General features: G+C 38.3%; 2 protein-coding genes across 2 annotated transcripts in view; both read right to left on the bottom strand.

The window, feature by feature from the left end:
• The window catches only part of ldb2a (LIM domain binding 2a), a 214,467-nt gene extending 206,316 nt beyond the window's left edge, over positions 1 to 8,151 (bottom strand). The window contains exon 1 of the mRNA XM_088636833.1: positions 8,070 to 8,151. Coding sequence (XP_088492959.1) covers positions 8,070 to 8,089 — 20 coding nt within the window. The 5' untranslated portion in view covers positions 8,090 to 8,151. The remainder of the gene's footprint in view (positions 1 to 8,069) is intronic.
• Positions 8,152 to 14,687: 6,536 nt separating this feature from the next.
• LOC148678686 (dihydropteridine reductase-like) lies at positions 14,688 to 24,327 on the bottom strand. The gene is made up of 7 exons (XM_088636758.1): positions 24,056 to 24,327; positions 23,319 to 23,411; positions 22,465 to 22,561; positions 21,614 to 21,754; positions 18,699 to 18,807; positions 17,101 to 17,184; positions 14,688 to 15,225 (listed from the first exon to the last, which is right to left on the bottom strand). Exons 1-7 carry the CDS (start codon positions 24,146 to 24,148, stop codon positions 15,120 to 15,122), a joined length of 723 nt encoding a protein of 240 aa, XP_088492884.1. The 5' UTR covers positions 24,149 to 24,327; the 3' UTR covers positions 14,688 to 15,119.
• Between the last annotated feature and the right edge of the window lie 456 nt (positions 24,328 to 24,783).

Raw genomic sequence — 24,783 nt, 5'->3', positions numbered from 1 at the left:
CTGTGTTCATTGCTAATGCTTTATCTTTAAAGGCAGATCATAATGAAAGCTGAAAATAACAAGCACTGAGACTTTATCAAGACTGAACAAAATGATTCATGTTGAAATTGTTACCCAGTATAGATAAAATTCACTACAAGTATAATATTTTTATCTGTTGTAAAAGTCAGATATCCTAAGCATGAAAACAATAATGTGACTTGACTGTTTGTTGACAGGAAAACATGGTCCATGGGTATCTGAAGTAGTCCTGGTGGTTCCTTTAAATTTGGCCTCAGCCTTCTGTTTGTTTAAATATGTCTGACTTTAACCTCTAAAAATGCAATAAGAGTTTAATGCAATTACAAGGTTCATATCTGCAAGCCGAAGGGAAGAGCATGTGAACCAATGCTCTCAGGGAATAAAAGACAAAAACAAAAAAAAAAAGGCTAAAAAATAGGCTTTGCTGAGCAATTTGGAGGCGGCCACAAGGGAGTTGTTTCGGTAAAGCTGCATCAAGAGCTATAGCTGAAATTAGAGTGCAAAATTAAAGAGCCAGTGCTCGGAATATTTTAACCTATTTGTTAAATTACCATTTTCGTCTGTGTATAGACGGCAAATAAACCTGACTGGCATTTATCAGAATTACTACATACCTGGTTCTTGAAGGCAAGGCAAATAAATTGGTTATAAATGAGCGTTCACTTCATTTACTTACAATTTGTTTAATCTGAGATGCACATAGTGTGACAATTTTTAAAAAATAGTTAAGATTAAGGACACAGCTGGTCGTGAACGTGTTATTGCACACGACTTGCTACCACACAGATAAACAGGTGGGTAAACTTTTGTACTTTTCGAAAAAAAAATCACATGCACATATGTTATGAGGATTTTCATTTTTTAAGTCTCTCAGTGAATATTTCCGTTTAATCAGTTCATTTTTGCCAGGTGATTTATACTCTTTTTTTCCGGAAAGATTATGCAAAATTCTGCTCTCCTGCCTCAGGGAGAGTAAACAAAGGGAGATTTTGGTGCGATGCGAACTGTCCTTATATTTCACTGGCAACCCCTAGTGGTAACAAGTGGTTTAACAACAGTGACTCATTCCCTGCACTAAATATAAAATCGAGACTAACTGCAGTCAATAAAAAATTAATGATACTTTTAGCTAATACATTTTTGTTGGAGAAAAATAATTGATTTGAGGAACTAGTATGTGTCTTAAGATGAAACTTTTAAAGGCATATTTACAGAGCTAGTTATCCTGCAAAACTATGAATAAAATATCATCATAATTGCCCTTAAGTGCCAGCATGATATTTTATGTTTATTGTGAATAATATAACATCTTTCTAAACCTTTGGACACCACATCATCAATAAGAACTGGTTCTGGTGTCTTTTCTGGATAGTAAATAACACCTTGGGCTTTATTGAACAGATTCAGGAGTATAAAATCATTGACAGAATATTATTCAGCTTTCGTTAGGTCTTCGTAAAATTATAGTCTTAAACCATACATATAAATAATAAACTTTAAATTTGGTATTTTGGGATTTCTGGTATTGCACTGTAATATTTGTCTCTTCATGTTTTGGTGACTTGGTTAATTTTACATTATGTATTGAAAATTAGCAGCCACAATATACTCAAGTTAGGTCTAAAATCAGACATAAGAACTAGAAACCAGCACGTGTCTTTTCAGAAAATGTTCAAAAGACCTCACACCATTGCAATTTTTAAAAAAAGAAATACAATATCAGAACAACACTCTCTTGCCGACTTTTTTAAATACAGTCTTTTATTTTACATTGTCTCTTCGGCTTCAAATGAAATGTTACAGTATACAGGTGACTTAATTATATCCTTTGAAATTAAATATGTTTAATGTCCAACCTGGCTTCTTCTCAGACAGGTTTTTCTGCTGCCATTTTATCTTCTTATTTTATAGAGAGTCTGAGTATCATTTTGCTTTTTGACTGTTATGAAGGTATCAGGAAGCACATTAAAAGTTTTGAATTTCTATAAAGGCAAATGAGATGTTGGCATCATGTATAGGAGGAGACAATAATTACGTTAAAAAGTACGTTAATGAACCACAATAACCCCAACTGTTTTTCACTAAGCCAGTAGAGTGTTATATATGGAATATTGGAAATAAAACTTAATTTTAGAGGAAACCTTCAAGCTATACATTGCTGCGTTATTAGTTAAACACAGTCTGCATGCTAGTAAATGGCTAGTACATGCGTTATTGTTGAATTATGTAGCGTATGTATTAGCTACAACAGTTAATACGTACTGTACCTACCTAGCTGTTATAATGCCTATTGCCTGTTATCTGCTGCAGTGTCGGTATAAAAATAAAATGAAATTTTTACAAGTTTTAAGGCAGCAGCAGATAGGTTTTATGTAGATTTTTTTAATCTTTAAATGAGCTATTTAAAATTAATATATACAGTATAACTAAAACTGTATATATACTGATGGAAAAAATAAACACAAAACCTCCTCCTCCACGCTCTGGCCCTCCCTGAGTGGAACAGGCTGAAGAGTGACTCATCTGTGAAGAGGACCTGATGCCACTGCTGACGCGTCCATCGCAGCCTCTGTCTGGCCCAAGCCTGTCAGGAGTGACGTCTAGGAGGTGTGAGCAGAGGGTCTCTGACAGGGACTTGCTCTAAGGCCAGCAGCATGGAGCCTCACGGTCCTGTCACTGATGCAGGCATTGTGTCTGCCGGCAGTTTCAGCAGCAGTACGGGTGGCAGATCTGAAACGATCTCTCAGATGGCCCAGTCAGTCCTGCTCTGGTGTGGTCACTCAAGGGCGACCGGATCTTGGACGGTCATCTGTCCTGCTGGTCTGCTGAAACTTTCTCTGCAGTTGGAACACAGTGGAGCGGTTTACTCCATTGTGTCTGTCAATGCTGGCACATGACACGCCTGCCTACAGCATGCCAATGGCCCTTACTTCCGGTGACATTCGAGGCATTATGGAATGCACAGAAAACTGACTAAGTGTGGCCTTTTTCTTGCAGTGACCTAAGCTTTGAATTAAGGCCTTTTTAAAGGTGACCTGATCAGGCACTGTTCCACCTGGACCTTGTTGGGTAGAAGTAATGAGCTTTCATGTGATTGGCAAGTTGCAATGCCTCACTACACAAGCTGTATTGCTAGTCGGAGAGCTTAAAACAAATTGTAAAGTACACATTATAACTATAGTATTCTCATTCCAGAAAATGTTGCATTTCTTTTTTTCCATCAGTATATATACAGTATTATAGCTACTGTATAATAAATATACTGAGGTTTGTTAAATGTTCCTAACTAATTTCCCATTAACATGTCAGCTGAATGAGATTTATTTATTTATCATAATTCACCTATTTATTTTAAAAAGGTATGATATGTTTCAAAACAAATTCAAATCTTAATATAACATGACAATCCAGCTATCATAAGAATCTACACAGTAGTATTTACTTAAGGTAGTAGATAAATAGTCCCAAAGATTCAATCTGAAAGTGAGCTGTTCCTTAAAACACAATAATTACCTCAGATACCACATATTAACTGAATTTCACAAAATTCCAGGTGAAGAGTGAAATTACTAAGACTACTGAAACTGACAAGATCAATTCTAGCACTGCTCCAGAGGTTACAGATATTGATGGTATGCCTCTCACTGCGAGATACAACCAATAGTGTAAGTGTAACTCTGTAAGTGAAGTTGCCATCTGACATAGTCAACCCAGTAGACTTCTTCAGAATGAACAGTGGAACACTAATCAGAGGTCACAAGAGCAAATTGTGTGGAGGTTTGTTTAAAACGAAGAACAAGAGGCACTTCTTTATGAAGCCAATTCTTTGGCTTCTTTCAAGAACTGTCTAGCTGAGACCCTTGGATCAAATTAGCTATTAACTACTAAAATGTTAAGCTGGGTTTTCTGGCCACAGCTTACTGTATTTGTAAGTGTTCTTAACAAATAATAATAGTTTCCCCCACTGTTTGTTATGCATGTTCGTAATAATACAAACTAGAGTGTCTTGCTTCATTGGTTGAATGTGTTGAAGATATTCTTAAAGGCAATTATTCGGATATTTTATTCATAGTAGATATTTTGATCCTCTGATGAAGAAGAGGATTTGTAGTGTCAGCCACACTCTGCAAAGTATACCACAGATATGGGTGTGAATGTGTCTCTGAGATTCCGGGTAAGCATTCACTAGATTAATCAGGTAAGAAGACATCATGCAAAACCGCATTCATGCTTAATTCAGCAAAAATGAATTATAATTGTTTATCGAAAGGATCTCTGAAAAAAGCTTAAAAATCTAGCTCAGGAGTGAACACCAGCATCACACTTTAATCCTTATTAATACTGGTACTCTCATTCAGAACTGCTCTTATGTTCACACAAAGCTGTGCCTGGTATCATTATATTTCTTTTCACAGCAAATCTCTTTTTAACCAAAATTTGGAGGAAAAAAGTTTTAGTTCAAATCCAGGCTGAAATTGAAGCCTGGCTTATTACTGTGTACTGAGAGAGTTCTTAGAAGTCTGATATAATGATCTGAAGTTTCTAGTCAACCACATATAAAATTAAATCAATGAACGGCTGTGTTGCACAGAAGTCATTTAAAGAATTCACAAAAATAGGATGCAATTCTTTTTTCCCCATTGTTTTTATTATAGCTAGGCAATTTCTGTGTGCCTAAGATGCACCCCTCTGCTTGCCCGGAGTGTGAAAGATAGTGACTAACCTACCTTTTCCAGTTGTTTTTTTCCATAGTGCTAGACATATTCACTTTTCACATTGCCTCTGGTATGCAGGAGCCTCAGGGCATGGCTATGTCCAAAACAAATTCAAATTTGTTTTTATGCTAACCCAACAGGGCACGATGATGGTTGCATTTCAATGTCTCCTTGGCATTTCAGTGTCTTACTGTGCTCTTTATCTGTTCTGAAAATCCGTGTAACATACTGTACAGTATACGAGTATAAGATTTTGTATGCTTGTAGTTTGTTTTGTATTCCCTAACTCTCAAATGTATTATTTTATAAGAGAGCAGATGCAGACACACATACTGGGGCATTGGTTTGGAATCGTAGCAAAGTAGGAAGAGTGACACTGTCCTGTCTTATGGTACAATGCGATAATACTTTATTGTCTGATTTCTCAGAAATTTGATTTGTATCTAAGCAGCTATGTTTAACACACACCCAGACTTACAAAAAGCATACAAACAATTGATATAAATCTTACATTAAAAATAAATATAATATTGCATAAAAGACATCAGTCCATGCAAAATCATTAAGCACCACTACTACAATCTACATAGGTTACCAGAACCTATAATTTACTTCCCCCACAATCACCCTAAGCCCCTATTATTGCACATACCCCTTCATTTGCGCACATGACCACGCATCGTACTGTATTTGCCCGTCAACCAATACTCCTTTATTGTGAACTCATCACTTTATTGAGTGGTTTGACTGAATGTGGGATAAAGGAATTCCTCATTTTGTTACATCTGCATCGAGGGACTCTAAAACATTTGTTCTGAGGGCATCTCTTGTTTTTTTTTCGTGCGGAACATGAGAGACATCAAAGGAGATACTAACAGCTCGTCTCAACACACGGTTAATGTACAGTAGGCAGTTTGAAAGCTCTGCTCAGGTGGCTGCTCCACTAACTTAGTACACATCCTGACGGGTCTGGACAGCTTTGTTTTTTGTTGCACAGAAACACTGTTAGACCTTCCACCAATAAAACTTGCAGCTACACCTTGGAACATTCCTGTAGTAAGCAGGCCCATCTTGTTTAGCTGTTTCATGACAGGATGCCAATGAAGTAATAAGAACTTCATAATTGGTAATTTGTTTGCTGTGGAAACTAAAGCAACATATTGTGCCTTATGCCTGTAGTGCTAAATAATTGAAAAATCAAAGTTTGTAGAATAAAAGGCCTGGAGAAGTACACACTTACAAGTACGCACTGAAACGAATGATAATTATACATCCCAAGTTCTGATAGACGAGTGAGCTTCCCCTGCTAATACGAGCTCCGAGCATTAAGCCTGTTCTTCCCTTTTGCTCCCTACATTGTTGTCTTAGGAATTATAAGGGTATTTTGCAAGTTATGGTGTAGAATAATAACGCATGATTTGTAAAAATAATAGTTAAATAGTTAAAACATCATATTAACATCATGACATTATAGAATGAGATGTTTTATCTTTAATTTTATTTTGATTATGCTATTATATTCTACGAGTTGTAACATACTGTATATTTACCAATTCTTGGTGCAAAACTATTCAAATACATCAGATAAGTACCTAAACGCAGCTGGTTTATGTCCAGTTATGGACACTTAAAACAAATTGGAGACTTTTATATGAATTTCAATGTGAATTTACTGTCACCTTTACATGTTTTTGCCTGCTTTTGCCTGCAAAACATTTTAAACAAATTGTGCACATATAGCAATGAATCAGTGTACATCCATGTTTGCTATCCAAAATTTCAATTGTCAGAAAAATGTAAAAATCTAAAAAATTTACTCTGAGCTGATTATTTTGAAAGATTTTGAAATAAATATAGTTCTACACCTTGCTTTACAGAAAGTCAGATGCATGTTGACAAAAATAATCTTATCTACTAGCAATATTATTAGCTAATATAATCAATCACACTGCAACTATCAAAAATAAAACTTAGAAGTAATGCTAGCTATTAGAATGTCAAAAAATCCTAGTAATTTGTGTCTGAACATCACAGGAATAACATCTATATGTTATGTCAGGCATTTTTTTCTGATTTTGGAAGACTTTCTGGCAATATTTAACATTGATCAGGTGGTGATTACAACCAGGCCACAAATTCAAAATGAATCCTCCATTATTTTAAAGGTTTCCCAAAGTAAAGACCATCTTTATTAGGGACTATGCTTTATGGTTTAGAACATCATGTTGCCAAGCAACACCATCCACAACTAGTAGAGATTCTGTAGCCATGAACCAGGCAAAAATAATAACCTTCACTGCAACAGATCCTGTTATCTTCAACTTGCAATGGTGCTTTAAATTAATCACTTTTGTATAACCAGTTTTTACTCTTATTGTAGGTTAGATATATTTTTGCTTGAATTTTCTTTAATATATCATAATATTTTAATTTGATACCAGTGTGTATAAAAATAAAAACACAATACAACAAATACAGTAAATAATCCTTTAAAAATTGAACACTTTTATTTTAAAATAGATGCTGATATCACTCTGCATTTCTGCAGGAAAGTATACTAAAGTTCTTGAAGTAATGAAATGTCAAGTGTATTTCATCAAGCCAAATACATGCAATGCATATTCTATAATATTGTGCTAATAATGATCTTGAATAAAAATAAGAAGCACATTGTTTATATAGTTATTGATAACACTTTTCTCGTGGCTTAAAACTCTAGATCAAATAGAACAAATAATAATCTGCTTTTTCTGTGTTGCATGGTTTTTCCAATTGGACTGTAAAAATACAAACCACCATCACTGTAGAACTACAAAAATCATACAAATATTAGGCAAACGTTTTCAAATTAGATCCTTTTTTAAATGTTTCCTAAGTAATCACCACTGTATGACCACAATAAGATTTTACCTCTTGTTTAATAGGTTTAATCAAAGGTTCGCCCCTGCACATGCTGTACTATATTAAAACTTTCCTGAGCTTCAAGTGGAGGTTCAAAAGATTGGCACAGCAATGTGGTAAAAATACATATTACAAGTCATTGGTATCTGCATGTTTCCTTAAGAAAATTCTACAGTATATGTTGGCATTGCATGTGATTAATGTAACGCACGAATAATCAAACATATTTTACATTGCCAACAGCTTTTCCACATCCCTTTTTATAGAACAATTTTCAAATGTTCAACCAAACATGTTGTTCGCATAGAACATAACCACAGTTTGCAACCTCAGATGTCAAAGGAAAAAAAAAATTCTATCTGAATTAAGAAGGGAATATGTTATGCTCAAGGCAAAAGCTTTCTTTCAGTCGCGGCAGAAAAGCCTACTTACCCTGAGTCTTCTTCAGCCATCAGTTCTGAATTACACAGTAGGGAATAAGAGACTCAATGTCCTGAAGTTTAGCTGTAGGATACTGGGGGAAAGCCACCTTCAAATGAAAGAAGGGAGAGGGTGGAGACAGTTTTACTCACAATTACAAACTATTAGTAAATCAGGCTCTTTGTCCACAACTTCTGAAATGGCTTTCAGCAAATGCAAATCACAGGCCTAGAACTGTGCTTGAGTAACTAAGCAGCACAGCTCGTCCATTATGGGAACAAAAGCAACTGAAGCCAAGGGTTTCAAACACATAAAAACTTATTGTGAATCTAATGAGGTCAGAAGTCTCTGCAGGCTGAAGGCCTGACTATTCCTAACAGCTGTTCTCCTGCAGCAATTACTGTGCTGAAGAGACTCCTGCCTGTACAGATGTCAGTCATATCCGTTCCCCACAAACCTGGATTTGCGAGCAAGAACATAGTTTAAAATGGACCAAAGCAGAAGATGAAACATGAGAAAGTTTAGCTTCTTGTCGACACAATCACTCTTTTCCATTATATGCTTCTTATGCAAGTTGCAAACTCCATCTGGCCCATAAATCCATTTTCTTACCGCTTTATCCAATACAGGGTCACAGGGAGCCTATCCCAGCAAGCAACAGAGACCAAGACAATATGGGATAGGATGCCAGTCTATCGCAGGGCATACACAGACAAACATTCACACACTCACACCAGGGCCAGTTTCACAGAAGCCAATTAACCTACCAGGTGTGTCTGGACTTTGGGAGGAAACCAGAGGAAATCCACACAAACACGAGGAGAACATACAAACTCCATGTAGAAATTCCCCAGGAATTGAGCCCAGGGTCCCAGCTCTGCAAGGCAACAATCCTAACCACTAAGTCACCCATTCCAACTGGTCCGAACAGGCCAAGCTCCTCAAGGCTCTGTACTGTAGCCCTGTTCATGTGCAGATGTGCATTCTCACCCAGACAGTGTGATGTTCTTTTCTTCCTCAGGGCAGCAAACATGCAGTGATGAAGCTCTCTGAGGTTAGAGATTCAGGGATGACAACAAGTTTCAGGTGGTGATTAAATGGCTCAGGGACCAGCCCATAGAATCTTGCTATGAGATTATCTACAGACTTCAGGAGAAGTTGCAAAAGTATGTGAATATACTGTATATTTTGCACATTTGGTAGATAAGACCCAAGTTCCCCTTACCAATTGACTCATATATGGTTGTACAGCTATGACTGATAATATAGGGTTTGCATGGAATAAAAACATGGCATTAATTTCATTAGTATGCAGTAAATTCACAAGTGACTTATACAGAGAAGCCAAAAGTTCTGAACTGGCTTGCTCTCACAGACTTTAAGTGTCAAGAGAGACGGTCCTGACTCCCATGAAGTGCGTAGTTTAGGACCCTGTGCAGACGGTATACAGTACTTCGAAAGTGACTGGAGAAGGGCTACGGGGAAATCATGGTGAGGAGAGGAAGGGATGGCGAACAGGGGCCGGTGCCAACAGTGATCCAGGTGCAAGGGGGAAGCGCAGGCAAACAAGTCCAAAACAGTCCGAAGGGGGAAATCAGGGCGCAGTCCAAAATCCAAAACCAGGTGATCCATCCAAGACAAGACAATTAAAATCCCCGGGAAGAGGGAACTCGGTCAGGAACACAAAGGTTAAAAGGAGAACGAGGCCAGGCGCTCTGAGCCCCGGACTCAGCTGGTCAGGACGCCGTTCCAAAGCCTGTGCGTTCAAGCCGCGGACGTAGGGGGACTTGATGCTAGGTGGGCCAGTGGGCGTCCGTCTTCCAATGTAGAGCCCCGAGCTTCAGAGGCACGAGGTTCAAATAATATACGAGGAACAAGGGGCAGGTGTCAGTGATGATGAAACTAAAACACAAAAAGAGTCAGAGCACCCTCTAGAGGAGGGATGACGATCGTGACATTAGGAAAGACCTTAACACATACAGTACATAATATTAATATCTCAAATGCAACTAAAGCCTATGCCTTCTAAAACGCTGAGCCTTCCTGACTCTTTTCGTTTCTCCCTTCTACTAAGCAATTAGGAATGTCATCAAAATCCTTTATTATATCTTTTTTAAGAACATAAAAACTTACGGTCACAAACAAGAAGAAATCATTTGGTCTACGTGGTTGGTAACAATAGATCAGAGGAGCTCATTCAGCCTCACTCTGAACGCAACCACAGTATCAGCTTTAACGACGTGGCTGGGTACAGTAGCTTGTGCCGCACTCCCACAATCCTTTAGCTTTTGTGTTCTTTACATCCGTATTCCCTTTGTAGCCAGTTTAATAAAAAAAGACTGCATTGGCGCAGTGTGACAGGCTGTACTCTGTCTGACATGTACCCTATAAATGCCAAAAAATAGTAGCAATGTGTCCCAGCTTTTAATGGAGTGGAGTTTTAAACAATCAGAATCTAATCTCACCCAGTTCCACTCACCTTTATAAAAATATCTTGACTTTAGAGTACACACATTTTCAACATCACCCTTGAAGCTGCTCCCTGGGTCATTCCTCAAGCTTCATCCTTACAGTCAGGCAGCTGTTCCCTCAGTCAAGCGAAATTTAGATGTTAAGAGTTTTGAGTTTTAAAAATAATTATGAGTTTCAGATGTGAGAGGGTGAAAGGTCGTTGTGATGACACAGGAACGAGAAGAGAGAGTTAGGCGGGCTGCTAAGAGAAGAAGCATTTAAGCAAGCTGAGGCGTTACGATCATCAATTTGTGCGTGTATCTGGTATTGTGCTGTGTATGACAAAGCTGACAATAAAACTACTCTCCGAGGGAAAAGAGTATTCTGCCTCCATCTTTTATTCTTCTCCATTATAACGGCACCTGATGGTGAGGAGGAGCCGGCGGTGGACACGATCTGGTGAGTGGCTATAAAGCACCTGCCTACCCAAAAGAAAAATTACGCCCCGACAGCTATACAGTATATATACCTAGAAAATAAGCTGCTTACACTATGCCAATGCAGCAACTAAATCAAATCACACCTCAGCTTTGCATTAATCAGGATTTGGGCCAAACTTCTAAACTTCATATAAAAGCACCACACAGTACATGGGCAATGACACTTTTAGCAGGAATTGTTCTTACTTTTGCTCATTCATTATATTGAACATTAACTTCCCTTAACAGCTGGAAGCACAATGCATATTCTGTTAACAATTAAATAGTGAGATAATTTTTAAAGGCAATTTCATCTCTTGGTGTTCTCTAGAGACCTAATTCAAACATTGAGAGGAATTTTAATAATGAACTGACAATTTTTGGGAAGGTTCTGGAATGAGTATTCCTGAGAGAAGTCAGCCTTGGCATCTTAAACTCCTTACTGTGTCTTCATCCTGGGTCTCACTGTCAAGTTATCAGTTATCATCAAGGTACAACATTCCCTGGAGAACAGACGTTAGCATTATACAGGATACAAACACTTCATGTGCCAGTGCACCTCATCATTACTCAGTGCTTTTGTACCTGTATCATGAACATGCAGGGAGGATGTATTAATTGCATGCTGAATAGTGAGTACAGTAGCAAATTATGACATTATATCAGACATTATTAAGACATTTAGCCATTTGCCATTTTCTTTATCATCTAACCATTAAACCATTCTGTTTAAACACAGATGTCTATTTTACTTATTAAGATTCATATTGAGAGTTCACATTTTGTAATGGGAAATTACTCATTCTTAAGGACTTAATTTTTTACAAGGTCCTCACAAAACTTTGTAAAATATATTCAAGAGCATATTTACATTTGCTGTAATTTTCTCTTTAACTTCTCAATTAATAAATCAACCACCATTTGGAGATTAGGCTGATTAGACAAAATTAGTTAGCAATACAGTATACTGCTTAGGGTTTGGGACAAATAGCCTGGAATGTATGATTTTCCACAAAGGAATATTTTAGAGAGAAATGTTAGCAGTAAACTGCCACGAAATACATTTTGTGTTGCATGTTTTCCTTTCAGAAGGGTAATACATTTTGTCTTGAGTCCCTACTGCTTAGCTGTATTTTGTTAAGGTTCCAGCTGTCACCATTATATCCTGGCTGCCAGTCAAAAATCTTTCTACATGTCTGGAAGCACTGCAGGCAGAGGAGTGATGTTTTGAGGAAAGGATGCAAAACTACAAGATCAATACAGACGACTGAATCCAAGAAGCCATTTTCCTCCAGAATCAATACAAGACTTCAAAATGGGAAGCCAAATTAATGTATAAGCGATCCAAACATTACAACATCTAACTGCTGCAATAAGTAATTGCACGTAATTGATACTCAGATACTCCACATAAAATACTGTATGTGGATTTCCAAATTAACTGTAAGAAACTTTTATGAGGGATATTTGTAATGACTACGTTTTTTAAATATATAATATTGGGGAAAGTATTAATATTTGTATATTTTTATATTAATATTAATAATACAATTTTCAATACTAAGAAAAGTGTTCTGTTGACACAGCCTTTAAATGCTCTACATTATTGTATTACTTAATTCATGATTTTTACAATAACAATGACTAGCTTTAAAGATTTGCCTTTTAGTGTTGTGGAAAGAGTCAAAGAGCTTCAGACTTGGCTGCTCTGTGAGCTCTGGTTTCAGAGTGCCTGCTTCATTACATAAGAATCACATGAACGACACCTGGAAACTAAAGCCGTGTGTCTTGTACAAGGGCTATGGAGTTCAGTTTACTGATGCTTCAGTCTTCTGTTGTGCCCACCTGACACATCCCTGTTTCTGAGACAGCCATCTTTTCAGGAATTCCCCAGACCCAATGTATATTTAATTTTACAATGGTATTTAATCATTAAAATAATGAATAATCCAAAAGTAAGGAATCATTTTAAAAATAATTAATATTTTTTAAAAGGATTCAAGTTGTCCAGGTGTTATGTTTCACTTTACCAGACAACTACTTTTAAATACTTCAGAAACCACATTTTCTGAGCTTTTTAATTAATTTCTAATTTAATGTTTAATTCTAAAAAGAGAAAAGTTAGTATGTGATGTTTCCAAAACAATTACAACTGCCTTATTACCTAAAGCTTGCTGAGTAAGCCCTTCATGCATGCCAATACGAAGTACCCTTCTCTCATAATGTTTCCAATATTTGGAACTTGTCATGAGCTTGCTGTGGACTATCTGTGCAAATCAGTTGTGCTGTGAGATTTCATCCAGTCTTTTTTCTTTTATACAAAAACATAAACAAGCCTAATTTCAATGCATTTATGCATGTGGACTCCACAGAAAAAACATGTAATTACTTTAACAAATGCCTTACCTCTGCAATCATCAACCCCACTGTTGCCAAAATATTTTTATCTTATTCTGACTAAGCAGTTATATATGGAAAACATGAATTGTTTTGTATGATTTAAAAATACAACAGAAGGCTCCTTGAAAACGAGGCTTGTTTAGTTCAAAATTTGTCAAATTGTGCCCCCTTGTGGCAAATTCTATTTTTGCACTTTGATTTATATATCATGGTCAACAACAAGTTAATAATAATAATAATAATAATATTACACTTATATAGCGCTTTTGTTTGGTAAGGGCCAATGGGAAATTTGGCCAGGACGCCGGAGTTACACCCCTACTCTTTTCGAGAAACGCCCTGGGATTTTTAATGACCACAGAGAGTCAGGACCTCGGTTTTACGTCTCATCCGAAGGACAGCACCTGTTTACAGTGTAGTGTCCCCATCACTATACTGGGGCATTAGGACCCACACGGACCGCAGGGTGAGCACCCGCTGCTGGCCCCACTAACACCTCTTCCAGCAGCAACCTTAGTTTTTCCCAGGTCTCCCACCCAGGTACTGACCAGGTTCACACCAGCGTAGCTTCAGTGGGTTGCCAGTGTAAGTTGCAGGGTGATATGGCTGCTGGCCATAGTTAACGGATTTCACACAATACAAAATTAACTAATAGAAATGGGATGAACAGTGGAGAAAGGTCAATAGGAAATATTCCTCTATAGATCATAGAGGATCCTGAAAATCACTACACTTAAAATAATTTTGGATTTCAAAACATATTTGGGGGCATACAGTAGTAGCATAATTTCTTATCTCATAAGTCCACAAACAATCAAAGAAACACTCTCTTTTCATGTTCCCAAGTGTAGCATCCTTCTATACTATTTCAACAAATGTAAAATATAGTAATACATCAAAGTCACTGCAAAAGCATCTAAATCTTAAGAAAATTGAAAACATACATGTTGGATGCTTTGAAGTATAAATAAGGAATGGCTAGAAAGACTTTAAAAATATGCTTTTGTGACTTAATGAAAGGAATTTTGTAAGTTAGACATGAAAAAAGCTACAGCTCATCACCATGATAAAAAAAAGACTATTGCTTTCGTTATTAATTTTTGCACTGGACCCTGCTCTCTCGCAGAAGACCACATTCCAACAACATCTACTTCTCCACTGATCCAAAGGGCTCCTTCTGGTCATATAATGGAGAACTGCCAAAGGGCTCTTCTCCCAGGGTCCTGTTCCCCACAGTATGCCAACAGAAGGACAAGCAATATAACATCACCCAGTGTTTGGAGAGCAAAATAATGAATACTTGTGTGTGCGGGGGTGTGTGTTTTTATTCCCAGCTGCAACAGATACAGTTTGAGCATTTAATGTAAAACAATATGCTTTTACAAATACTGCCATCGCTTCCAAGATGAAGGCACAGGTCAACTTACAAAAATACAGTTTTATAGTAAAAGGGGAGAGAAGACTTTGGCTCCGGCTAAAATACATTACATCACAACATATACTCCACCTATTGCTGTCAACACAGAATAAGGCCGCCCCACAGAAGGTACTGCACATGTAAGACACAACAGCAGCGCGAGCTCGTGTTCTGGTAATGTATATTGTCTAGCATCTACACAAGTCAGGTCAATATTCTGACAGATTCTGCTCAGGTGCTGCCACCTACAGTTGTCTAACTCAACTGCCGTGTTACTGTGGAGCACCTGGCCGTTCCTCCCTCAGGATCATCTTCTCAAAGATGAGCAGGAGTGGCTTCAGTTTTTCCTCCAGTGGTGACAAGCTGAATCAAACTCCCTGAGGAAGGTCTGCTGACCCCCGTGGACCAGTTATAGAAGGTTCTGAAAGATAAAAAGGCAGCTTGGTTTCCTTTTCTAAAGCTAGAAAAGCTGATGCTGTTAACAAAGGAGCATTTCAATTAAGATCAGGGTGTAACCAATGGAGGGGGAAAAAAAACATCAGAGTCTCACACATTTTCCTTTTTTTGATTTCACATCTCCCCTTTACCCTTTCTGAGCCAATGCACTGAAAATTAATTACAAAAATCCAATAACTAATAAAACACAACCGGTTCCTCCTCAGTTTGGATACTGATTCAGCTGCTGAAAATTCTACCTTGACTATAACTGGAACACAACTGGCTACAATCGCTCGGTCCTCAACCTGTTTGACTCGTATTTCATTCTTCACAACAGCATAATACGGCGGCTCTCTTTGTGCTTTGGCTATTTTATTGTGAGGTGTTGAATAAGAGATCTCCTGATAAATGTAGGATATGAATCCCATATATCTGCATGTTGTCTAAAAGAACCCTTGCATCTTATCAAGTGAAGGGTTTGGAAAATGTGCCTGTACAGTAGATCACTTAAAACCATTCATTATGACAGAAAATAAACACCAAAAACATCCAGCTCTAATATTCTATATGGTGGTCTACTGAAATCTACAGTCAGTGTATTGTAGTGCCTCTTGTCTTAATTAATATCTAGCACCTATAGTTGACTTTTAAATGATGCATTGCATAAACTGGGTGCTATGAAATTGAAGTTTATTTCCATCTCTGCGTGTAAATATAAATAGGGTTCTAAAACAAAACCTATTCATTTATTTCTATCTAAGGAGTTAACAGAATGGGTGGTGCAACAGTTAGCCTTGCTGTCTTGCAGTGCTGGGACCCTGGGTTCAATTCTTTGGTTGCTATCTGTGTGGAGTTTGCATGTTCCCCATGCATTCACATGAGCTTCCTCCAAGTATTTTGGCTTCCTCCCCAAGGTCAAAGACATACTGGTAGGTTAATTGGCTTCTAGGAAAATAGGCCCTGGTGCGAGTGTGTGCATGTCTATCTACTCTGTTATACACTGGCTATTTCAGATGTGGAGAACACATTCACTACCATTGCAGAAATGTCTTTAATATACCTGCAGTCAGAGAGCTAAACTGATAAAGAAGAAGAACTGCATTATGAAAATTCTGAGTAGGTTCTGGGTTCAATGTTTGTCCAGTCCTGACTGCCAAATATACAACTCATAATTCTCTTAAGAAAATCCTAGTAAGGGATTACTGTACAGAATGTTTAACTACTGTAGGTTGGGTTACACTGGCTGTATCAAATTGATGCTTTTTGTAGGCTTCAATTTTCAAAGACAGAAAAGGTCAAGGCATTTTCTGAAACCCACACAAGTCAGTCTAAGTGCAAGATTCTAAATCAGTCCTGAGGATCTTAACGTCAACCTATTCTATCCTCAGGAACATCTCCTGCTGGGGAGGATCATGATTAGGTGCTCTTCTTGGCAATGATTCAGGGAAAGATAGATTCAACCCATGACATAAAGGGGTCATAAATCTACTGAACAATACTAGAATTGTTTTCCTGAGAATGTGTGGTCTGTATAATCCAAGTTAGTTGACATTTTACATTCTAGAAAACATATTTGATAAATTTTAACTTTATACATTGAAAAACAATTCGCGATTGTTAAATTAAAAAAAATCAATTAGAATGCAACAACTTTGAAAAACAACTGCTTGTTTTCTCCAACAATACATATACATTATGAAAGGAACAACATTCATTTTAAGTCAACAATAACTGAAAACACAGATCCGGCTTGAATCCTAGGCACTGGCTTGACTGATAGCATTTTATGATGTATACAAAGCTAGGAGATGTTATCAGAATGAAACAAAGCAGGATTAATCTTCTTCAGTATACTTACTCCGCTACATAGTCCAGCGGTGTCCAGGAACCAAAGTCTGCATCAGGCATCGATTTTCTGTTCATTGGTGTATCCAAGGTAACCCTGAGAAAGGCAGAGATGCCGATCGCTAGATTTTAAAAGCACAACTTGTTGTGCTGGCTGAGGTCTGCTCTTTGTACCGAATGAAGCATTAAGCTTATAAAAAACAAACTGGAGAAATATATAACCAAGCCCTTCAAGAGTTCTGTATAAAAAATCATTAGCATTTTCTAACAAGGACAAAATCATGTTAAACTTAAGGTAAAAAAAACAACTTATATTCCACACAAAAATTAGATTGCAATACACTTTAATGAGTTAATACATGCTTGTTTAAAAATAAACAGCAGTTCAATAGTTAATGGAAAAGTAATGAGAAAGTATACCATCCTGTATGCTAAAAATATATCCAGAACAGCTAAATGTTTGGCATAAAGGTTTATTCCATCCTGAAAGGAAAACGGACAACGTTTCGTTTGTCACCTGAAGAAGGCTCCACAGTTGAAATGTTTTGGTTTTGTCAACACTCAAACACTACAGGGGTATGCTGAATTTTTAGTTTTACTAAACAAAATACTGCTGCTTTACATTTGACCTGACAACTTCACACTCTTTGCAATAAAATATTTTAATTGCTACTGCGATATCAACATTTCAAAACCTTCTCCTTCAGATGCAAAAAAACAGTAGGAGAATACAAAATGGTGCTTGAAGTAACAGCTCCAGTATAATTTCTATATATCCACCAAAAACAAGAAGCAGAGTTTCCTAAAAAAAACTGCATCACCTGAAGCAATCTGCTTCTCATAAGGAGAACTGCAAAGTCATCGTAGTAATGTTATCCAGATGTTGGGGCCAAAGCACAAGACAACATTCCAGAAGGACAAAAAACATCCAGATGGAGATTACATCTAAGCTACAGCTTGTTTGTAAAAGTACCTAAAAGAATTTCAATATCAAAAACTCAACACTGTAATGCAAAGACAATAAATAACATACCTATGATCCCAAAAAGTGAAAACTGGTTTCTCTTACACTTCAAACAGAATGTGAAACTTAAAATATGGATCTAAAAAGGCAAGTGGAATATACGATTAAAGCTGCAATATTCTGAGGAGCACATGTGTCTTACACATGATTTCAGTGTAGCTATAAACAACATAACTGTTCAAATATCAAAGGGCTAGCTAGTAAATTCTTTCTCGGCTATAAAAATGGACCATTTATGTAGTTAGCTAGAAGCACAAATGCTGCTTGTTTTTGAGAACACACAAAATGGTTGTAGCAGCACAGGGGACGAGTTACTGATGTAACTACAGAAAAGAAGCATCACATGTTAATTAAAACTCTCATGTCAACAGCGTTTGTATTGCTGTGAGAAAAAAAAAAACTAAACCCTGACTCGCCTGCATTGTCAACAGCAAAGATGGGTGTAATTCAGCTGAGCAGTCTGGGTCTTCAGCTTCTCTTTAAAAGGTCAAAGGCTACAGTGTGGTATTTTTTTTTTACTCTGGGGCAATTACCGCAGAGTAGAAACAGGCGCTCGTGATTTTCAAGCTTAACACGCAATTACTCACGGCAAAATCGCAATGGCGGCAGAGCCAGAAGGTAATCCGCTGGCGTCTCCTGCAAGACTCTGACAGAGCTGGTGAACTGCTGCTTTCGCCATTCCGTATCCAATCATTCCTGAGAGAAGACACACAGGTGGTACTGCAGGACCCTGACGACCCTTGGAAGAGTCTTTTCTCCCAATGTTTTAGGGCAAAAGCTGATATACATAAACATACACACTGCTGCGTTACACTGGGCTGGAATTAGAAGAGCATACGAACATGAGAAATTGCAGCAATGCCTGTGAAAACAAAGGAACATTCACATCTTTTCGGCTCAAGGTCAGGCACCTAAAAAAAAAAAGACCCCCAGGGGCTTATACAAAGGTTACTCCCCCACCCCCCATCATCCCAATTCGTTTAAAAAATTACTTTACTTAAAGTACCCATTACATTTAAAATACAACCAAAATTACAATTGAGTCATTTGAGTGTCAATCGAGTGTCTGAAGCCACTATTTTACGAACGCACATACAGCCACTTCCAAGGAGAAAAACAACCAAATGCACAGTTGCAGAAGAGGAAAAATCTCTTATATTTTCTGGAGTGTTACAACTGCATGTTTTAATGTACCCACTATAAGTATACTTTTTTCATTCACTTTAATTTTAAAATAATTGAACATCTATTCAGGCTCACAAACATCTCCTTTCAAAGCACTAGTGTCCAACTTTAATTGAACATCTTTGCGATTAATTCAATTCAAGAATCTAAGCCTTCAAAATTTCTGCAAACCAGAATTGCAGAATTCCATTAAATTGCAACTGCCTAATAATTTTAGACGCAAGAAGTATTAACAACTGCATATACCATAAACCCATTAAACCAAGGGTAACATTTCAAGCAGCTTTTATGTCTCAAACTGTCATCTGTTATCAATTAAACTATCACTCACACACAGTTACCTTGTAAAATATAACTGAGAAATACTGGGTGAGAAATAATACGTTTATAAAGTTTTGTTTTAAAAAACTGGGGATCACAGTTATATATTACTGACCATTGTAATGGTCAGTGGCTCATGTTACAGTATTAAAATGTGTTTCCCTTTTGTAAGGACCAGAGAAGAGGTACACAGACCTAATGATCAAAAGGCAATAACCAGAAGCATGTGTTCAAAATGAAATTTGCTGAGTCACTGCCCCTGCTTTTTGGCCAACACACTAGGTCTCTTAAACAAACTAGCTGAGAGGGAAAATTCTGCAGCTTTAGCATCAAATACTGTTCTGAGGGTTGTATGCAAGTCACAGCTTTGTTAAAAGCTCCTGAAATACTGAATTGTATGTACCGTATATGGTCCAATATTGGATATCTGAAGGGGTTTCACTGCATATTACTATGTCCAATTAATGATAAAATACATTTTTTATATGCTGTACATTCTTTCTACTCAAATATCCAACACCTTTGACTGGAGGCTCCTGAAAAAAAGCTAAATTGCTAAAACCTGTTTTATCAATCAGTAATTTAAAAAATTACATATATAAATAGTGGCAAATAAACATTTTTGAAAACCTCCTTTTAAGGGGACAAAGAATTCCTGGCTTTTATTAACTTAGTGATTACTGTACATATTTTCAGCACTTGCTTACTTTTGAGATCAGGAACAATGTGGGCACATCAGAACTTCATGGACATTTTAGAATTTAAGGAGAAGTAGCTCACTGATTATTGCATAGAACACAAAATGACCTCTTGTTGATAACCTTTCTATTTATGTATCCCAGCAGTTAATACTAGGTAAATAATTTCTTACGCTTACAGTATATGGCGCTTCACATGTAATGGGAACTCCCCTCCACCCTCACCAATGAGTAGCACCCACCTGAATAATGCAACAGCAGCCAAAGTGTGCCAGTAGGCTCAACACACATCAGCTATCGGTGATTGTTTTTAACCATGGAGAGAGAACCTTGGCTTTACATCTTATCTGAAGGATGGCATCTATTTTACAGCATAGTGTCCCCATCGCTATACTGGGGCATTAGGACCCACACCGACTGCAGGGTGAGCACCTCCTACAGGTCCCACTAACACCTCTTCCAGCAGCAACCTCAGCTTTAACAGGAGGTCTCCTATCCAGGTACTGGCCAGGCTCACACCTGCTGAGCTTCGATGCATTAAATAATCAGAAGCTGAAATAATGGCAAAGTAACTACAATAAATGAACAGCCACCGTTTTAATTTCCTGAAGCATCTGTGGGTTGTTCTACACGATTGCTTGCATAGGCTATATTTGCTTTGGCTGCTTGATTCTATAGACATAACCCCGACACACTTTTTTTTTTTTTGCTGGTTCAAGTGCAGCAGGAGGCACTGACAAGGGAGTAAAGCACTGAAGTGCAGCCGACTGCTGTACAAGGTTTATTCCATCTTGAAAAGAGAAGAATAGAAACACAACGCCTCAGCCCACTTCTGCTGCGGCCCACTATGCCTTCCAGTAAATCCTTCTCTAGATCTCTTCGTCATTCCTTCTCTTCCTCCCTGGGGGGATACTTGCTCCCTTCTCTCGCCAAACCGCCATTCCATCTCTTCGCAGCGATCTATTCCGAGACCAGGCTCTCTAACCACCTCCTGTTCCTTTACAGATGTTGGCGTTATATCATTCCTAAACGCCTGCTCCCGCCTCCTCTACACTCCCATCTTTTGGTCTCACGTGCTTTATCAGCTGCCGATCTCCCCCCCCTTTCTCACACCCAAAGACGTCCAAGGCCGAAACACTGTTTCTTTTCTTCTCTTTTCATCATGGAATAAACCTTGACTTGTTCCTTTGCAGCCTACGCCTGCTGACCCTTCTCGTTAATGGCAGCAACTCGTAATGTGTAACAACAGCACTTGAACTGGCGAAGCAGTTAAGCATTTTTCCCTGTAAAAATCCTACCTGGAGTTCCAGCTAAGGCAGCTTTGGCACCGGCCAGCGTCAGCAGCCCTCCTTCCTTCAGGTGCTTGGTAGCCAAGTGACTGGAAATGGATGAAGTCCAGACACTCTGCTTCCACATTAGGTCACAGTTTTTGTACAAGGCTTGAGGCAAACAAACAAACAAACAAAAGAAAAAGGCCTTAAGATGCATGTTAATCTCAGAATGTCTGTTGGTGTTAGGGAGCAGTACTTTAACACACAGTTTTCTTGAACTGGCTAACCCTGACGATTACGAACCTGAATTCACAAGAGCTTTTAAATTCACAACCTGAGTATTGTTATTACACCGACCCAATTTGGAGTCGCCAATCGGGCGTTTTTCCCCACACATTGGCTCACAGCTATGAACCCCACAACCGCACACAGGGAAGAATGAGGAATAATACTGCAGACTCCTCTGACATGTAACGGGAAACACACCTCCTTACCACAGGTTCAGCACTGACTGGAGGGAGGAGGGTACATCCCTCCCCAACTGTACTACATGCAACCACCAGCCACAGGGTGACGGTATCTCAGAGACTGAATATCTTTTTTACAATACATTTATAAAGCACCTTTCCAGACCCAAGAACGCTGTACATAGTGCTAAAGAGAAAAAGTAAAAAAAAATAAACAAGAACAGGTACAGGTTCAGAACAGATAGTGCCCTGGTTGAATCTTTTGCCAAACATCAAGGTCACGATATTTATGAGCAGAAGTGGAATTTATCGTCAACCAAAACTCTTTAAAATGCACAACGTTAAACTTGGGAGTACTATCTGCAGCAAACTGAGCTACCTGGTGTCTCCTGCCCAGCTAATCGGACTTACATTTGGCTTTTGCGCTGCCACCTGCCCACCCTCCTGCAACACACAGGATCGCATCCACCTTCCTTTCCCCCAGGAGCTGAGAAACATCGGCTGTAACCTGGAACGGAGGCACAACACAAAAACCTGGAATATATCCTACCAACAGTTACACTCGTAACAACAGTCACCATCTTACGGGTGTGCACTACGGTTTTGTTACATTAATTCAGTCTGTCAGCAGCTAACATTTTGCCGTCAAAGAATGCAACTGTACGGGTTTTTAGCGATGAGTTTTCTGTAGTCACTATTTCAGCCACTCCGATATTCAGACAGGCACCCCGACCTTTGCTCATTTAAAAACAAATGCCTCAATCTGACTGAAAGAACAGTTAACTCTTTGAAGTATTTCTGTAGACGAGAGGTTCTGCAATCTCTCCCAATTCAAATCCTGGCTATAATATTATTATAAGTTCAGGTGGGGAGCTGCGTCAGCATGCGTAGGCTGCAAAGGAACAATAGGTTTATTCCATGCTGAAAAGAGAAGAAAGAAAACACAACGTTCGGCCGTGGAGCCTTCTCCCGGGTGTCATATAATATAGTATTATAATACTGGATTATTTTTTGCTCTTTCATTGTCAGACCACACTACGCGACCTTATTTCCTTCTAAATGTAACATACAGATACCGTACGAGGCACTGAATTCAATCTGAATTGTAATAACAAAAAGCCAAATTAAGATCCAAGATCCAAGCCCCACTGAAATGAACGGAAGACACCCTCAGAGTGGTGATTGATTAGTGAATGAAAACAGTCTGAAGAGCAGCTTTCAGCGGCTCAACGACACTGCGCCCAGCAGGTGTCCGCTCTGCCTACCTGCTCCGCCTGCTCAGTAAAAGAGTCGGTAATTTTCACCAGCACGTTAGCATTTGCCTCTTCATTAGCCGTAATATCGACGGAAGCCACCCACTAAAAAAGACAAACAGAAAAAGATTAATATATTCATACAAAATTCCAGGAATGTGAATTACTTTTTTCTGACGATTTGTCCATTACAATAGCCATCAACGAACTTTGAACCATAATCCGAACTACCATTATGTTCAAATTCTTTAAACAGAATAGAGCACACATTGAGTCAGATTTATGTATTTAATTAATACATAAGCATTCATCTCACAACTTCACCTGAAAAAAAACGCATTGATTGTGGGCGAATACTTTTCACTTTAAAGCCAAAGACGAAGGATGTAGTGCCATAGATCCAACACTTAATTTTAAAAATAATGGTACTCCTTGTCTTCGATTATAAGACCCAGAGAGCGTTGGAGAATAAGGTCATGATATTAATCAGAACAGTGTTCAAATTATATATATATACTAATTGATTAAATCCTAAAATAGTATTCGTCACCTATTTATTAAGTTACCCTAATTCGATGTCGTAAAGCTTTAAAGCGCATTTATGTAGATATGTGTGATACTAACTCAGCACAGTAACTGAATTACTGTAACACGGTTGTGAAATGCAATGCCTACACAATCAATCAAATAACATTCAACTGGTCACACGAAATAAATGATGACATCGCAGGTCCCCATCTTCTACTTACCCAGCTTTTCGACTTAAAGTACTGGACGCATTTGGACCCGAGTGCGCCCTTTCCCCCATAAACGATAACCCTGTGCGCTTCTGCAGCTGCCATTCTCAAACTGAAATCCACTTGACAGACCTACAGCTCAAGTCAGAAATGTTCCTAAGTGTCTTCTTTTCCCCCCACAGCTCTCTACTGTATATGTCTGAGAGCCTGACGCCTATGGCCCCTCCTACCAGCCCGAGAAGCGCTGACGGCTGGTTTCTGCGTGTAGCACCACCTCCAGCGCGGAGGACTGTGAGAGCCGTGCTTTCGGTTGTGAGCGCGGCGTGCGGAATGGTACAGGAGTACTGTACATAATTGTCCTGCATTGCAAATCTGCTATTGGCCGCTATAATACCATTACTTCTGAGGAGATGTTTCCGGGGAATAGCGATGATTTTTCCCCGGAGTTAAAGTGAACGCTTGAATACTGATGTCAAGTGAAAGCGTTACGTCCGAATTTGCAATATAATAATAATAATAATAATAATAATAATAATAATAATAATAAACTTTATTTTATATAGCGCCTTTAAAGGTGGCTTCTCAAAGCGCTTTACAGGATGACAATAACAATAAATAAGAAGACTACAACAATAAATAAGAAAATTTCACAAGACAGGACACAATTATAATTACAACAATACAACAATAACAATAGAGGAGACCGTGGAAGATGGTATTAAGAAGAGCAGAGGGGTGAA

Source organism: Lepisosteus platostomus, chromosome 1, assembly GCF_059453375.1.
Source record: "Lepisosteus platostomus isolate fLepPlt1 chromosome 1, fLepPlt1.hap1, whole genome shotgun sequence".
NCBI classification, from domain to species: Eukaryota; Metazoa; Chordata; class Actinopteri; order Semionotiformes; family Lepisosteidae; genus Lepisosteus; species Lepisosteus platostomus.
Note: the sequence above shows the minus strand (reverse complement) of the source record. Positions and strands in the feature narration are given on the sequence as shown.

What these genes read in the sequence shown, in the direction of transcription:
- LOC148678686 (XM_088636758.1), bottom strand. Translation starts at nt 24,148, where the DNA reads ATGGCAGCTGCAGAAGCGCACAGGGTTATCGTTTATGGGGGAAAGGGC. An exon ending in TGCCTTAGCTGGAACTCCAG is followed by an intron (nt 18,808 to 21,613) that starts GTAGGATTTTTA and finishes GTCTTCTCTCAG; the next exon opens with GAATGATTGGATACGGAATG. An exon ending in CCGCTGGACTATGTAGCGGA is followed by an intron (nt 15,226 to 17,100) that starts GTAAGTATACTG and finishes TTTATCTTTCAG; the next exon opens with AACCTTCTATAACTGGTCCA.